The 16,496-nt window shown below is 35.6% G+C and overlaps 1 protein-coding gene across 7 annotated transcripts in view; it reads left to right on the top strand.

Moving 5' to 3' along the window:
• Positions 1 to 16,496, top strand: part of DPYD (dihydropyrimidine dehydrogenase) — a 329,803-nt gene that overhangs the window by 104,887 nt on the left and 208,420 nt on the right. For all 7 annotated transcript variants that reach the window (XR_012581360.1, XR_012581361.1, XM_074546150.1 and 4 more), the window contains exons 6-8: positions 3,979 to 4,175; positions 8,057 to 8,138; positions 10,512 to 10,599. Coding sequence is in view for 5 of the 7 variants with exons in the window: in XM_074546150.1 (XP_074402251.1) it covers positions 3,979 to 4,175; positions 8,057 to 8,138; positions 10,512 to 10,599 (367 nt within the window). In the remaining 2 variants the exon portion in view is untranslated. The remainder of the gene's footprint in view (positions 1 to 3,978; positions 4,176 to 8,056; positions 8,139 to 10,511; positions 10,600 to 16,496) is intronic.

Raw genomic sequence — 16,496 nt, 5'->3', positions numbered from 1 at the left:
TGGATATACAAAGTATGTTTTGATAGTCTCATTTTGTAGGATTAGACAAAAGTATTTTACATTTTAACACTGAGATTGATCTTTCAATCTATTTACTATTTTGTTATACATTGTCATAGTCTAAAAATAATTTTAAGCAATCACGGAATAGAAGAATGGCTTGTGTTGGAAGGGAGCTTAAAGATTGTCTAGTTCCAGCTCCCCTGCCTTGGGCAAGGACACCTTCCACTAGACCAGGTTGATCAAAGACCCCTCCAACCTGGCCTTGAACACTGCCAGGGATCATGGAATCATTAAGGTTGAAAGAGATCTCAGAGATCATCAAGTCCAACCTTTGACCAAACAACACCTTGTCAACTAAACCATACCTCTAAGTGCCACACTGATTGAAATCAGGTATTTTATGTACTTTAAATTGTATGGAATTTGAGGTAAAAATTCTGAATATCAGTTCTAGCCTGTTTTAATGGTTTAAAATGTTTTGGACTCATTTAAGTCATGCTTACTTTGCCTTAAAATTATTTTCATCTGGTTAGCAAAATGCATTTCTCTGAGTCACCTGCTGCTCTTTGCCGAATGTCACATCTTTTCATCAAAACATTCTAATACAAGAGTGGTGCAGTGAAAAAAAGAACCAGGATTTTATTACATGAGGCTAACAATAAGCTTTTAGCTATCTACATTCTCAAAAGCTGTTAAAATGATTTGGCTAAGACTTTCCAGGAAATTTAAACTGGAATCAGTTTCTCAACAATTGAAACCACTGTAGTTGGCTCTAGTGGGGCATGTTGTGGAACCTGAGTATAAACTCATGTTGTGAATTATTTTTATATATTTTGGAATTTTTCTCCTTGTTGAATATTTTGGAACATGACCCTTTTGCAGTGAAAGGATGTTTTATTTACAATAGGGAATGCAACAAACTGTTGGATTTCATACTGTAGAGAACTATGCTTTAGAGAGCATTGAGCAAGTGCACTCACACCTTTACACAGTGAAGTGATGCAAATAGGAAAGCTATAATATGTTACAAATGTGTGATTCAAGAGAGCGTTTTTTCAGATGTTGGAACTTGGCTGAATAGATTGCCTGGTTTGGTTTGGTCAAATTGGAACTCACTTCATGTTTTATAAACTGGGATATCCTCTTGGAGGATTCTAATGGACATGAGGCATAGGAAGTGGACAGATTCAATGTGGATTTAATTTGAATATGCCCTAGGTAGTGAAGTAATGATAATCGTGTCATATTTGATAAAAAGTTAAGGAATAAATGCCTAATGTTATTAATGTCTGTTATTAATCTGTGTATGAGAGCGCCAGAAGGAAAGGCAGACATGAGGATGATGACTGAGGCTTTTCACTGAGAGGCTCTGCTTCAAAATTCATCATTTGGTCTCATTTCCCTGAATGGTTCTTGGTTAAAAAGCCCTGCAAAACAAAAAGCCCATCCAAACACCAAGCAAGAAAGAAATCATGATTTTGAAGGAAAAGTGGAGAGAAGGGTAATAGTATTAAATTTTGCCTGCATCCTGAACATAGTCTGAAGAGATTAGAAGCAGAAAGGACAGTTGAATGTAATGTGCCGCTGAACACTTGCTTGCCAGTTGCTCATCTATGGCCACCAAAGGATTTATACAGAGGAATTCAGTGATATTTAATTAAGTGACTTACAGTATAGGGAAACTTCACCATGAGGTGAGTAAAAATCCTTTGAAATGCATTAAAGCAGTTTGCTATTTTCACACAGTTACCCTGCCAGCCTTAATATGCAAAACTGCCACTGAATTCCAGATGGCAAGATACTGCCACACAAGCTGGCTGAGCTGCATAAAGACAGTTTTACCCTGTTTGCAAATAGGCAGAATTAAAGTTGACCATTCAGCCTGAACTCTGAGGATTTTCTGCATGAGTGCTTGGTTTCTGAAGCTTAACACTGCACCACAGTAGTGTGGAACTTCAGTGTAACATTCATTAGATAGGTATGACTATTCAATAGTAGATATAAAAATAGTTATGTTAACAATAAAGTAAATTTAGTAGTAAATTTGTTAAGCATATGCATATTCAGTGTGTTCAATATGCGCATTAAATATGCAAGTTATATAATTTTTGTTACAGAATAGCCTTTTTAGACAACTATATGAGACTAATGAAAATTTGCTATAATTCAAGCAATTTCTTATGAATATAACAAAGCAGACATTTTAGAAATATCATTGCATTTGGGTTATCATAATCTAGTTTCACAGTACAATATGAGCTTTTCAGCCTGTGAAATCCATTAATAACCACATTAAACTTTCCCATATTGTATGAATTGTCAGGTTTAAATGGTTCTTTCTTTAAAACAATTATCTGTCTCTTGCTTCATGCAGTTTGTTAAACCGCTGTGTCAATTTACAAAGACTGGGGGAGTTTGACACAGAAATTTTAGAGAGGGAAGGAACTAATCATTGGTTTACCTAGCATGAGTGCTCAAGTGCATATGAAGAAAATGAACATTGATTCAAAATATAAATGAAAAATTCTAATCATGAGTGGAATTACCAAAGTTTAACTTGAAAACCCTTTGCTTTTTGAGTTCTAAGGAAAGTAAAATCTGTTGGTAAGCTTCTAAATAGTTGAAATATGCTATTTATTAAGATGAATGTTCAGTGTATGTATTTCAGAGGACTAGCTAGTACTTAGGGAGCACAGCTCTGCACTGAAATAGGTGGGGAGCAGTGTGGTTTCCTGGTAGTTTTTGAGATTCTACATTGACAGTATTTGTGATATGACTGAGAGTCCCCATGCAGTGCATTCTTGAATTATTTTTTCTGCTACAAATATGTTCTGCTTGGGTTAAAGATATTTCCCCCTAATGCCTAAAGTAAAAAGAAGATGTACCTGTGCTCTTCCATGCTTCTGGTGTTTAGTGGCCTCTAAGGCTGTATGTCTGTTCTTTTTCCTTTTGTATGTCATACAAGACTCAATTCCTTTCTCTACAATTTCTCTAAGTGCAGAGGAAACTGAAATCTTGCTTGGGCAATACAGAATATTTCTGCCTTCACCTCTTACCTGTATATCTGAGTAGAAATTTATATCAGTATAGAAATGATTTAATGCAAATCTGAAAAACTGTGTGACATTACAACCAGGTTAGCCGCCCATTGCATTGGGTTCTGTAGAAATACACAACAGTGGGCAGAGATTGTTCCTAAGTATTTTTTATTGTCAGGAGAGATTGGAGCAGATCATCACCGTTATGCAGGTGAATGAGTAATTGGGGCATAGGGAGAACTGCCTAACTTTCAGATATGTCTACAGTTCTTGGAAACCCAATTAAAAAGTGGACAAGTTAAGTAAGAATAGGAAATAAAGTCCAATAAAAATTATCTAAGAGGAGGCATTTTAAAGCATAGGGTTAACAATGAAAATACAGCGCTGAAGACTAAGTGTAATTCCTAAAAAAACATTTCAAACCCACCTAAAGTTTATCACCTACTACCTCTAAAATTCAAGCTATAAGAGATTTTTCCAGGATCATGCAGTATCATCTTGTTTCTTGAAGAAGCAAAGCCTCTTTACTGGCACTATGATCCTTTGCATTACTTGTAGAGGTATTTTTCTACTAGTAAGAATAATTTGTTTGCAGGGAAATTTTTTGGCATTGCAAAGATTCTCTACCATCTGGCTGACTTTGCATTCCTGTTCTGTCACTGGTAGTCTGGATCTGTCTTCTGTGTAAAATTTACAGTAGTGAAAAACCTGACTTCAGAGCTTTTTAAAACAAAAAGACCCATAGAAGGACCAAACCCTATTAATACAACATCCCTCACAAATGCACAGATCATGTCATTTGGAAACCTCTATAATGTTGTGAGTTTGCTATAATATATCAGCTATGTGACAGCACTAGCAGAAGCTTCCATCATGTCGGTCATAATAAAATTTGAAAAGGGAATGTGTTTAACTTGTTGATTATGTTGCTTTTCAGGTTTTCAAAGCCATGAATATTCCTCAGATCAGAAACCCTTCCTTACCTCCTCTGGAAGATATGCCTGAAGCATATCAGGTGAAGATAGCTCTTATTGGTGCAGGACCTGCAAGTTTAAGTTGTGCTTCCTTTTTGGCTCGACTGGGCTATTCAAACATCACCATATTTGAAAAGCAGGAGTACCTTGGGGGCTTAAGGTAATAAAACAATGATAACAAAGCACTCTTTGCAATTTTTGTAGAAAGCATAGCAAAAACTGTTGTACATACATAGTTTATGTATGATCACTTGACTTTTAGGATAGGAAGAGAACAGAAGATTTCACATCGGTACAAGTCACCTAATCTTTAAATAATTGATCGTTCATGTTAAAAGAGGTATAGTTGCAGGCAAGCTTTAACTGAAAATCTAGTGGCTATCTCCTATATTTTCTTCATATGACCTAAATTCTAGGGTGTAATTGTTATGATCATGTTAACATATTAGAAAATCACGTCAGGAGCCATTTTCCCTTATCCTGAAGGCAAGATTAAGTTCCTGTAGCCCTAGTGAAAGAATGTTTAAAATGCTTTAGATAGTAATTTCATGGAGAGTTTTTGTTTTAGCATGCTTTCCTGGACTTCCTTGTGTAAATAAAGGTGACAGTGACAATCAGCCATCAGTGGATCTGCTTTAGCAGACCATACCATATGGGTGAAATAAACCCCCTGCAATTCAACCTTCAAAAAGTTCAAATGCATAAAGGAAGGTACATTTGCAGTTTTGCTCTGTGGGAAACCCTTGGATAGTATTTCCATGTTGTCAGTCCTTCACACTAGAAAATTAATTTTTGCCAGTGCAGTAATGGCTGTCATCAAATCTAGTAGGTTTGTTGGAATCCCTGTGTATGAGATAATTCCGACACTGACTAGTGGATACCAAGCCATTCAAAATCAAAATTAAATTCCACAATGTAAGGTGTGTACAAAATGCATCCACACAATGTGTTTAAAAAATAAAAAATATAATGAAACAGAGAGAGAAAGAAGGGTGATGCACTTACATTTCTTAATGCAGCATCACTGAGATAATGGAATTGACACGGTTAATGAAATTGATCCATAATGTCATAATGTCAAATACTTATTCAGTGCTCTGCAAGAAAGAGAATCAGTTCTGGAGAAGTTGAACCGATTACTTGCATTTTTCCCAGTGAGGTTCAGAATTATTTTACCTAATTACCAAGGTGTTAATCTATAGGCACTTAACTGTGAAGCTGTTTCACTTGAACTATTTACCATAGAGGATTGCAAATTTAGTATGTGAAATACCTATTTACCTGCTCAGTAGCACATGTTATCATAAATACAAGATTAAAACCAGTTTTGTTGCTATAAAGTAGTCAGAATTAGTAAGAGGTTTTTAACAAAAAGGCTCTTTTTGATGACAGGTTGGACTCAGGCTGGACTTGACAATACAATGTAGGACTTCGTGCAGCTGCTTCAGTGCTGTAGGACAATGTTACAGTTGCTTAGTATGTGCTTGTGTATTTAAAGCAGTGTGGTCTTAAGTTCTTTGTGGTTTAACTTGAATTTAAAATAATGTTTTGCCTGTTGTTTCTCCTAATGCAAAAAACCTTACAAAGAGTTTTGCCTGTTCTCTTAGTATCCTCAATGGTTGAGGAGTGTATTTTTAAATGTATTTCTTTTTTTTGAGTTTAAGCACGTATTAATCAAGGTCAAATTTGACTTCCGTTCACTGTAGAAATGCTCATGTGTGTTTAAGGGCATCAATTCCTTTTGTCCTTACTTTAATCTTGAAACATAAGGGGAGCTGGCCTGTGGCAGCAGTCATCCATTATTGCATTTCTAGGTCTTTGCATCACATCTTTTAACAAATTTAAGTTATTGATGAGTGTGTTTTCAAGGCTTCATAAACTATTGAAAATTGCTAAGAAGACCAAATCAATTTGGAATCAGCTGTTTATAATGGCAGTGTTTTTGCTTTCTTAAAGTTTTTTCCAATTGTTTTTAATTAAGATGTTTCTTGCATCATAGCTAATTTTCATAATATTGTGACACTAGAAAGGTGTCTAGTGATTGCAATTCCTGTGGTGGGATATTTAAATATAACAAAAATCTGTGCTTCTCTGAACGTGTCTGGATTTTCATATTTATGGGCAGGTTTTCCTACGTTTCACCAATTGTCCAAAGTTTATGCTTTATAGTACAGTAGGCATGAGCACGCCATGCTCTTGCTTAGAGACCATGAACAAGATGCTCTTGCTTCTGTCTGTGCCACTGCTTTACAATGTACCAAAGTATTTCTCTTCCTAGGCCAAAGAGCTGTCCCTTGAGCAGCAGTAATTTGAGGTCTCTGAGAAACACCAGGCACCTGTACAAGCACCTCTGACTTGGGTCAAATTTGAGGTTGATGTGGATTTGTAGGACACTGCATCCACTGCATCCCTCTTCACTCTCTGCCCCATTTCCTTTTCCCCTCTGTCTCTCCATTGCAGAATCAGAGACCATCTGCTGCTGCTGAAAGAAATTGCATCAAAATTGTTGATGTAGAGTTGACTTTCATAAAAGCCTATTTTCATAGTTAATGTGCATGCATGCAGGTATACCTCACAGCATAAAACTAAGTGTTTAATAAGAGCAAAAAAAAAGTGTTTACAAATTCTGACTGTGATGTAACAGCCAGTGGTGTTCTGGGAGCATGTTGTGGAGACATCATAGGTGACCTGGAAAATAGAACTTTCCTCTTTTTTGATTAGATTTCTTTATTGAATCTCTGTTGCAGAATCATATTGATACATTAGTTTCTGCCTCAGACACCTTTATTTAGCATGACCTGTGAAAGTTATATTGACACATTCATTATATCTGATATTTACAACACTTCTCATTGCACACTGGTCAAGAAAGGTGTAAAAAGGGCAGTATTAGAAATAAGGAAGAACACCAGTTTCTTATCAATATAATTGAAGTTGATGTAACTTAAAAGAAATAAAACTCTTCTGGCCTGATGCTGAAGATGTGTGGTCAATATAAATATGTAAAATAAGCTGCAGTGAATCTCTTGTGCCTCTGCTTTGTTATGGATATTACAGATTCATTAATTTGAAAACAGATTAGACTGTTTGAAGCTTAGAAGTATCTGGGGAGAAGCGTTTACTTTTCTGCATATTTACGTTTTTTATCTTCATTGAACAAAAGTATCTAAAATATAACTACACTGTGTTTATCTGCAACATGTTTTACTGGAGATGAATATATATATATTTTATATATATTTTATATTTATATATAATATATAATGTATATATATTTTATATTTATATATAATATATAATGTATATATATTATATTTTATATATATATATATACACACATATGATGTGTATCAGTACATAAAAACTGAGACTCTATACTGGCACTGCAGTTTTTCCCTTCTGTAATTCTGGGAACTTGAAGATGTCATTCTTAATCTTCCCCAGGAGGGAAAAATGCCAGCTAATACACATTAAGTCAAAAAATAAACATGAAATCAACAGCTGATAAAGTGTTTGTCCATCCTGAAAAATAATTAAAATTTTATGAAGTAGAAATGGAGGTAGATTTTTAAATACTCTAGCTCAAAATAGCATATGTACCACTTTTAAAAAATTGTATGGGAAATTTGATACACAAGTATTAGATAGCTTAATGAAAGATTGCTATGTCACTTTGCTTTCAGTAGCCATGAGGTCTTTTTTTAAATGGGTATCCTACGCTTGGCGTTGTGTGTTCTGGTGAACAAAAGGAATGGAGCCGAAATCCTTTAGAATTCAAACGTAACAAATGTTAATTAGTCACCTACAAGAGTAGGCAGTGTTGGCCTCAAGGTACTGCCTTTCTGGCCTATATTTTTAGCATTGGATGAATAATGCTTTTTTGTCACTCTAAAAATTAAAAAAAGTCAAGAGTCACACTTCAGCACATTTCCATTCACATATGTCAAAATTAACTAAGGTATATCATAAGTATTTTAGCAAATAATAATAAATTTCAAAATAATATTTTCCTAATAGTTACAAGCTTTTTTTTTGTTTTAGTACATCTGAAATCCCCCAGTTCCGTTTGCCATATGATGTAGTGAATTTTGAAGCCGAGCTTATGAAGGATCTTGGAGTGAAGGTAATGAAAAATATATCCTGCCTATGTATAGCTCAAAAAAAAAAAAAAAAAGAGAACAAGAACTCTGCCAAAGATTAACAGCAAAATGTCATGCACATTAGTAAAGAACGATTAAAAGCTATGCTAGACAGAGGCAGGAAGATGCTTCCTCTTGCTCAGGGCATTTGTCTGTCTCCTGTCTGAATGCCACTAGTTTGGAAAAGGGCAATCAATAGTTCTCATCTGGAATGCCTGCATGTGATTAATTGTCTGTAAGAAACAAATTCCTAAATTGCTTTAGGGGTTCAATGTAGCTATTGGAATGATTTGATTTTTTTTAATCAAGTTTTTTTCATGCAAGTTTGGCACTACTTAAACCATTCATATTTGATACTGCTTTTGTTCCTTCTCCCTGAGTTTTTTTTCTAATGGGTTATCATATAGTCTTGCATCCAAGTTAATCTTATAATAAAATGTATCAAATTAAAGTGTTAACATGATCATCTGTTACAAACAATAACAATCTATTCAACTTCTTAGAAAGCAATAGTTACGCATTATTCTGTTAAATAAATGTGTGTTGTTTATAGATAATGGGAACAGCAATTTATTGTAATTTAGGACTTGAGCTGAAGATTTAGATAGTATTTACAATTGTTGCACGTTTTAATAGAAGTTACAAACGTACCACTGGATCAAATTTTTAAGTACCAGGAGAGATACTTTATGTTTAACATTACTAAAGCCTTATGTGAAGCAAGAAATTCTTGGATTAAATTCTTTCATGTTGATTCTTTTTGTAAAAGTAGTAGACTTTTGTCACAAGACCTGAGTGAGAACATTGTCCTGCCTGGGTTTTTTAAAAATGCTAGTAAGATGCAAGATAAGGTTTTAAGTGCTACAGGTCTGTTTTTCTACTTTTAAGTTCCCTTTGCAACCCTCAAAAAGACTGACAGAATGGAGGTTTAGTTAGGGATAGTGTTAAACAGAGCACTGAGACACCTTTAGACAGAACTGCTGGGCACAGACTGCTGGGACTCCCCTGCCAGCCTCAGTTCCCAGGGCTCTGTGTTAAGACAAGGTCTCCAGAATGGACTGATAGAGCCACCATGTCATCCTGACCGGCAGGTCCTCTGTGCTTCTGGAGTGCAGCAGAGAATCTCAATGTAAATTTGTTTCAAAGCTCTGCCATTGGTTAGCAATTGACCCTTTGGCAAGCTGGTTAAATAAGTGCCTTAGCTTTATGCCTCTATAAGCTGGAAATATTTTCTGGTGTTTACTTAAAGCATTTCAAATCTGTGGTGGAAGGTGCTGTGTTGTGTAATGCTCAGTAGTGCTGTTTATTCAAGTAATTCCACTGAAATTAGTAAGAATTAGTCAGCTGGATAAGGATTACAGAGCTAGGCCCTAGAAGTATTATGAATCCTCACATAAAATAGTATTGCTATTTAAATTCCTTCATTAGGTTTTCATAACATATGTACACAACAGGATAAAAAAATGTAATGACAATTTATGGAATGTCTTTTGTTGCCAGTGTGGATGGAGTCTGTGTTCTTATAAGGATTGCAATAGTACATGACTTTTCACCTCTGATAAAATGTATACTAAATCTCCAAAGAAAAAGTAAGTCAGTGTTTTAAGTAGTGTAAATTGTATTTTACCTCTGCTTTTTTTCCTCACCGACCTGAAAAGTATACTAAATAAAATATAGGCAGATTGAATAACAAACAAGATACACGGTGACTTGAAGGCTAAACTGTTAAGATCACAAAGTAGAGAGCTTACACAACAGCACTGCATTTTGTGAAGTAAAATCGCATGTGGTATAAAAAAACCTGAGGGAAAACATTCAGGTTCAGAGAGTCTAAGATGTGGAGATAAAAACACACATACCTATGTCAAGAAGTATGAAATATCAGAAGAGGAATTGCATGCACTTTTTGTGCTCAAAGGCCTTGGGGTTAGGAGTGATGAACAAAAGGTGTGTGTATCTCCAGTTGCGTGACCTCTGCACAGGCACTGCCGTCCTCGGTTTCCTCAGCATGCAGAGAGCAGCATTCCCTGTCTCACACTTACAGCTCCTCCAGGTGCTCAGCCTGGCCAGCGGCTGCTCAGAGCGGGATTAGTGTGGAGAATGGCTCCAGAAAAAAAATAAAAATGCAGCTTTTGCTTCTGGAAGCAAAAAGCAATTGATCAGAAACAAGTGTAGATTATTGAACATCAATTACTGCACTATGGACACTCTTTCTTGTCTAAATTAGAATTAATAATTGCAAGTCTAAATAAAAACTTATGTCATTCATTATTTTGAAAACCTTTGTTAGTTTACCATGCAGAATGTGCTGCTTCATTATAATTGAATTTTTGCCAAGCAATTTTTAATTGTTTCAGATAATTTTTAGGAAAGGCCTTGCAGTGGATGGAATGACTCTCCATACCTTGAAAGAAGATGGCTATAAAGCAGTCTTTATTGGAATAGGTAAGAGCTCACGGTCCCTTGCTTTGTCATACTGAAATTGAAGGACTGCCTAGGAATAAACTTTGTATCTTTGTTAATAACATGATGGGAGAAAGCTTTTATTTGTTGCATTATGGAAGTATGGAATATAAGAAAAATTTTAAAATCAGGAAGCTAAAATTAGTGGCCTTAATAGGATTGCTAAAATTTTCAGATTTATGTTACAGATCTTGAAGTAATATCTCAATGTAGCCGAACGGGTTGATTTATTGTTTGTTTAGATAGTTTAAAATGGATGAACTAAAATTTGCTTGTAATTAATTGCCATATTGGCCTAGAGCGATACACAAGTTTAGTTTTCAATTTTTGCGAACAGCTTACTACACCCACACAATTACTGAGTCTATATGTAAGCCAGTGATATCATGCTTGGTTGCTTTTTTTCTTTCATCCATATAAAATGTGCCACATCCTTCAGATAGGCTGTAGTGAAATGTACTTATGGAGTGGGTTAACGAAATAAGCTGATTTTGACTTGTACAAAACTGCCATCATAGGTCTGTCTTCTCTCATATATGAGAGAAGTCCTGCACCTCTCTGCTGTTTGAATTATCCCTTCTTTTTAATGTTAGATTAGAATTATTATCCATTTACAGTTATTTTGAAGTACAGCTGGACCCATTGCTGCCATATGATAGGCATGTTGAGCAGGCATTGTCTACAGTTGGTATGAGGCTTAATGCTCTTTATTGATCTAGACGTTGCCTAAGTGAACATAATAGGAAACAAGTTGTCCAACTGTTTCTCCTTCCTATTATTGATTACAGAGATGTAATTCTTAGTACAACGACAACTGTTGTTTACCATCTGGTTATGCAGTATAATAAGCTTTGCAGATCTATTCTGTTGTGTAATGATAGCACAGAGTGTTGTGATTTATGTAATCCTAAATCCTCACATTGTTAGGGAACTTCCATGTAAAGGAATTCTGATGTATCATATTTTGATGTAATTTTATATGAGGCAAATGATGTGACTTATATTTTTTATTGTTTTCATCTGTGTCTTTCAAACCACATTGCACAATCTCACCAATGAGGAATTAATTCATAAGCATTTGTTTTCTGTGAGTCTAGCACTTAGGAAAAAATTCTCAGTCATTTTTTTTTTAACATCAGCCTCATTCCTCTGCATTTCTGACTCAGAAGCTTAGAATAACAGTTCAGTTTAGTGTCAGCAAAAATGACCACTGAGCACTTCACATAGAATTGGAGTGTATGGTTCATGTATCTGGGTTTATTTTCTGACCTTAATAAAGCTATACTAATGAAAATATTTTTGGTTAGAAATATATTTATCTCTGTATACCTACAGAGAACATTCTTCCATACAGATATTAAGTAAAGGGACACAGCCAGAGTTTTAATAAACCAGAGAAGGTATCTGAAGCATAATTCTCCTGTAAAGCATGTGTTCATTGACTGTACTAGGAAACAGAGTGTATGAATGCTAATGAAGGATTATGTGTACCTGCAAAGTTTTGTTATTGGACACTACCTTGCATATATGATGCCCTTTGTGTACCCCTTGTCTGCCTGTCATCTCACTTTTGCAGTGCTGTGTAAGCCACTGGACAGTAAAGTGGCCTTGCATCCTGGCAGGGAGAGGGAGAGGACATGCTGTGGGGTTGCATATTTGTGGACTTAACAATATTAATGCAATAGAGCACTCATAAGCTATCAGCAACAGCCATTTCTCCATAATGAGTCTGAACTGCATTTCTTTTTATGTTCTTTGCCTACTGAACAAATATATTCAATGAAATACCACATTTGAACATTCTCTGAATCATAAGGGTAAAATAATTATGGAGCTACTTACATAAAGTGGAAGATTTATTTTTTGTTTTAATTTGCTTCAGAATATATTTGTACCTTGATGGAAAAGAAATATGGTAGTTTTAAATTCTCCCTATTAGTGGAAAAAAAGAAGTGAGTATGTAAAAGAAAATTAAATCCCTGATAGGATGAGTACAGTGTGAGAGGACTTTTTCGCGGCAATGTGATTTTTGAAGAGTACACCTTTAGTCTAGCAAATGAATTGGAATTCAAGATTTGCTCAGTTGGGATTGTACAAAAGTCCATGTGTGATTCGTGAAACAGAAGATCACTTGTAAATAACCAGCTACCTGAGGGCAGGTGGAGTTGCAAAGAGAACTTTGAAAACTGTTTTTCACACAGTTATGCATCAGGGAAAATCTGTTGCCTGTGGGAATATTGTGTGTGGTAGGCAAAGTGCTCTCTGCTGCAGGTTCTATCAATGGTAAAACACGGTGACTGAGGTTTGAGCATTCTAGCCAGTGACCATGTTGAAGAGAAATATGAATAGCAAGGGCTTTTGGTGAGAGCTGTTTGGACAGGTGTTAAATGTGTGCCCTAATCAGCTGTTGGCAGCGTTTTTGACATGAGACCTAAAGAATTCCTAAGTTCAAAAACGGATACAGGTTAACAGACTTATTTGAAACGAATAGTAACAAAAGAGTGTGCTTTGCTTCAATTCTTTGCTTACTGAAGCATTGAGGCTACGATGGTTTATCTTAAGGGAAAAGATGCTCTCCAGCCAGTAGGTCTGTTACATGTAGTCACTGTCTCAAAGCTGAGAAAAATACCTTGTACTGGACTTGAAAACAAGCAGGTGGCCAGTATATGTCACCAATACTTGACAACCTCTGGGGTCTCAGTGTGAGTCACACCTTACCTCCATCTTACCTTTCCCAATTAGGCTGTGAAAACTGATGTGAAATTTGGGGTTATGAAGGCCTATGTTGAACTAGGAAAGACTAAATCCTAGAAAAAGCTTTCATAGTTACCTGGATAAGCAGTAAGGATCCAGCTGGGCAATGGGAATTTAAGAAATACACCATGCTTCTGGTTTTCTCCAGCAGTCACAATTTCAGATTACAGCTAACACAAGTATTAGGGGATAGTCCGTGAATCTCAGTTTCTTACATCAAAATTAATAATGGACAATGGTATGCGTGATAATTTTTAAAGGAACAAAAGGTAGCAGCTAAACAATATTCTTGGAGTCTCTACTGTGTTTTTTTTAGGTTTTTTTTCATTTCATTTAAGTAGATGCTGTTTCTTAACTTAGTCTTATTTTGTTGGGCAATTAAAATGTTAATTAAGAAATAGAGATGAAGAATTAGTTCCTAAAATTTTCATCTTAGAATTACAATTCTCTTCAGTTACAAAACTTTTGGCTTTGTTTTGTTACTCACAAACATTAATTAATAGGAATTAAGTCTCCCAATTAAACTGTCAAAGTTTTCAATCCAACTTCTAAAAGTAAGCATAGAAAAAAAAAATCCTATCCTGTCCTGATTTGAAAGATTACTCAATGTATTCTGCCTTGAATCAGCTCTGCTTTTTGATAAGAAGGGTTTGTGAAGAATTTGTGACTGAACTGACAAATCAGTTTGAAAATTTTGCTTTAAGAAAAAAAAGTCTTGCATCAGTTGCTGCCTTCTGTAAACACCGTAGAGACTCAGGGCAACAGAGAATAAGCATGCTGAGAGCAAAAGGAGAAATCAATGGAGGGGTGAGGGGCTAGAGGAGAGAGCACATGGTCCTCAGAGACAGCAGAGGAAGGCAGCCAGGGCTATCCTGCGGGGAACAGAGCAGTCTGAACGCTTTGTGTTACTGTGGTTCTTCATGGATTTTCAGAGTGGAATATGATTTTTGCCAATAAGAAAATCCAAAACAAAACACGTGTATGTGTCTCTCATGGCTATCTGGGCAAATGCAGAAATACCAGGCTTTTATTCCTCATCTTTCTAGAAGTTCAGCTGTCTTCTTTGGAAAACAGATTTCTGTTATTCTGTCTTTTAAGACTCCACAAAGCATTTCAAATCCTTTTTGAAAGAGAAAATACATAGGAGTTTCTTTGTAGAACTACTTAATTGAATAAAAATGAATGAACTAAATATTTAAAGGACATTCTTCATGTGACATTCAAATGACTACATGGAAATGCTGTCACCATAGACATATTTTCTGCAGACTTTTGCACAAACGTCTAGCCTTATTCTCTAATATTTTTTCATAACATTAACATTCTCCTTAGAGAATATCAGATAAAAATATATCCTGAAATATTGTTTTATTTGGCGACCTTTTAAGAAAAATCCGAAGCTCTCATTCCCAGAAATTGCTTAGACACTTTAACTTCAGTGTTTGTAGATTTAAACCTGCAGCACTAAGTTTCTACTTAACTTCTCATTGAGTAATGAAGATTGCTTGTTTATTCCTCCATCTTCTGCTGCTGAATTGCTGTGCAGTTAGTTTTATTGTATATGGGTATTCAGAGGTCTGTTAAATACTGTGAAATGGTGGGTTAGGTGAGTCTACCAAGTAAATCTAAGCAGATTGTTGTTTGAATGTATTCTAAATAGCATATTCTGCTTACAAGGGTTAAAACTGTACATAAAAAAAAAAGAAAATATATGAAACACGTTGTGGAGTGAACCTTTGTCGTAATTGCAGTAATTCATAGTTAATTAACATCACATTCAAACAATAATATAATAAGATGATGTCATTGATTGGAGTGAAATTACACAGACAGAAAAAAAAAAGGATTTTAAAGTACAAGCATTAATGTACCTTGTTTTAAAAAAAACTCTGAGATTGATTTACTCTCTCTTGCCCAAAAAGTAAGTAATCTCCTCATGGCTGTTATTATCTTCCGATTAACTATGCAGTGCCACCTGGTGTGCAGATGGGAGGACTATTACACATCAAGAGCTCTGTTCACACCCACCCACACAGATATAAACCTACATGGCAAAAAGTGAACAGATGTTCATTTTGCTTGTGCTATAGGAAAAAATTGTGCATCGTACTCCTGATTCATAAACTAAATTTGGAGGACATGAAATCTGCATATGGGGCCCGTAGGCCCATGGCCAGCACAGACATTTATGGAGGAAATATGTCATGTTCAAAATAGTTCTCATTTCAGGTTGTGGACAGACTTTTATTTGCTTGCTTCTCTGGTTTTGGTTTACCTTGTATTTCTGAGTTTTCTTTTTCTTTTCATCTGCAATTTCGCTTACCTCCTCCAAAGGAGGAGTTTAGAGACAGAGTTATTTGAAAATATGTCCAGGATTTATCTGTTACTTGGTTGCTTTTCAGAGTTGATTTGTGTTTCTTGGTGTTTGTGATGTTGTGGGAGGCTGTTAGGCCCCTTGGTGAAGAGCTGTTTGTCTCAGTGGTAATGTGACAAGTCATGTGAATGGCAGTGCACCTTGGTGAATGGTAGAGCTTTAGGACAGGCGTTGTGCAGCCTTAGGCTCTTAGGATCACCAGCTGTGTTGTTGGAGGTTTTTTCTATTGCTTTGTATTATTTTATAATTTCATAAATATTTTGACACTTTATAGATTATATAGGTTTTGCTGCAAGGAAGCCAAAGCCTAAAGACAGGCAGATGACAGACAACAACTAAGGGAGGAAAATAATACCTTGGAAGGTCATGCAGGAAAGAATGATGTTGTTGGAAACATGATCAGCTAGATACTCAAAATAAATGTGTGCCTGGCATAGTTTCTGGGTTTATTTCATTGCTGCTTGTAGACAAGGGAGATGACTGTATCAGAACCTTGCAAACTTTAAGTGCTTTTCACCAGGGATTTTAAATGGTGACAGCAATGGCCCTTTAAGCATTGGTATCCATATACAGTTGAAGATATTAAAGGCTACACAACCAGGGAAAACACTTGAAATTGTATTTTATTATGGCAAGCTGACATATTCAAATTCATATATCTGCAAAAAGCTGTGAGCCTTTGGTATTAGAAATAATGAGAATGAAATAATTGAGATGAGTCATGAAGTCAGAGTACTTTGAAGAGTTTGAA

This window comes from Zonotrichia albicollis, chromosome 8, assembly GCF_047830755.1.
Source record: "Zonotrichia albicollis isolate bZonAlb1 chromosome 8, bZonAlb1.hap1, whole genome shotgun sequence".
Classification (NCBI taxonomy): Eukaryota; Metazoa; Chordata; class Aves; order Passeriformes; family Passerellidae; genus Zonotrichia; species Zonotrichia albicollis.
Note: the sequence above shows the minus strand (reverse complement) of the source record. Positions and strands in the feature narration are given on the sequence as shown.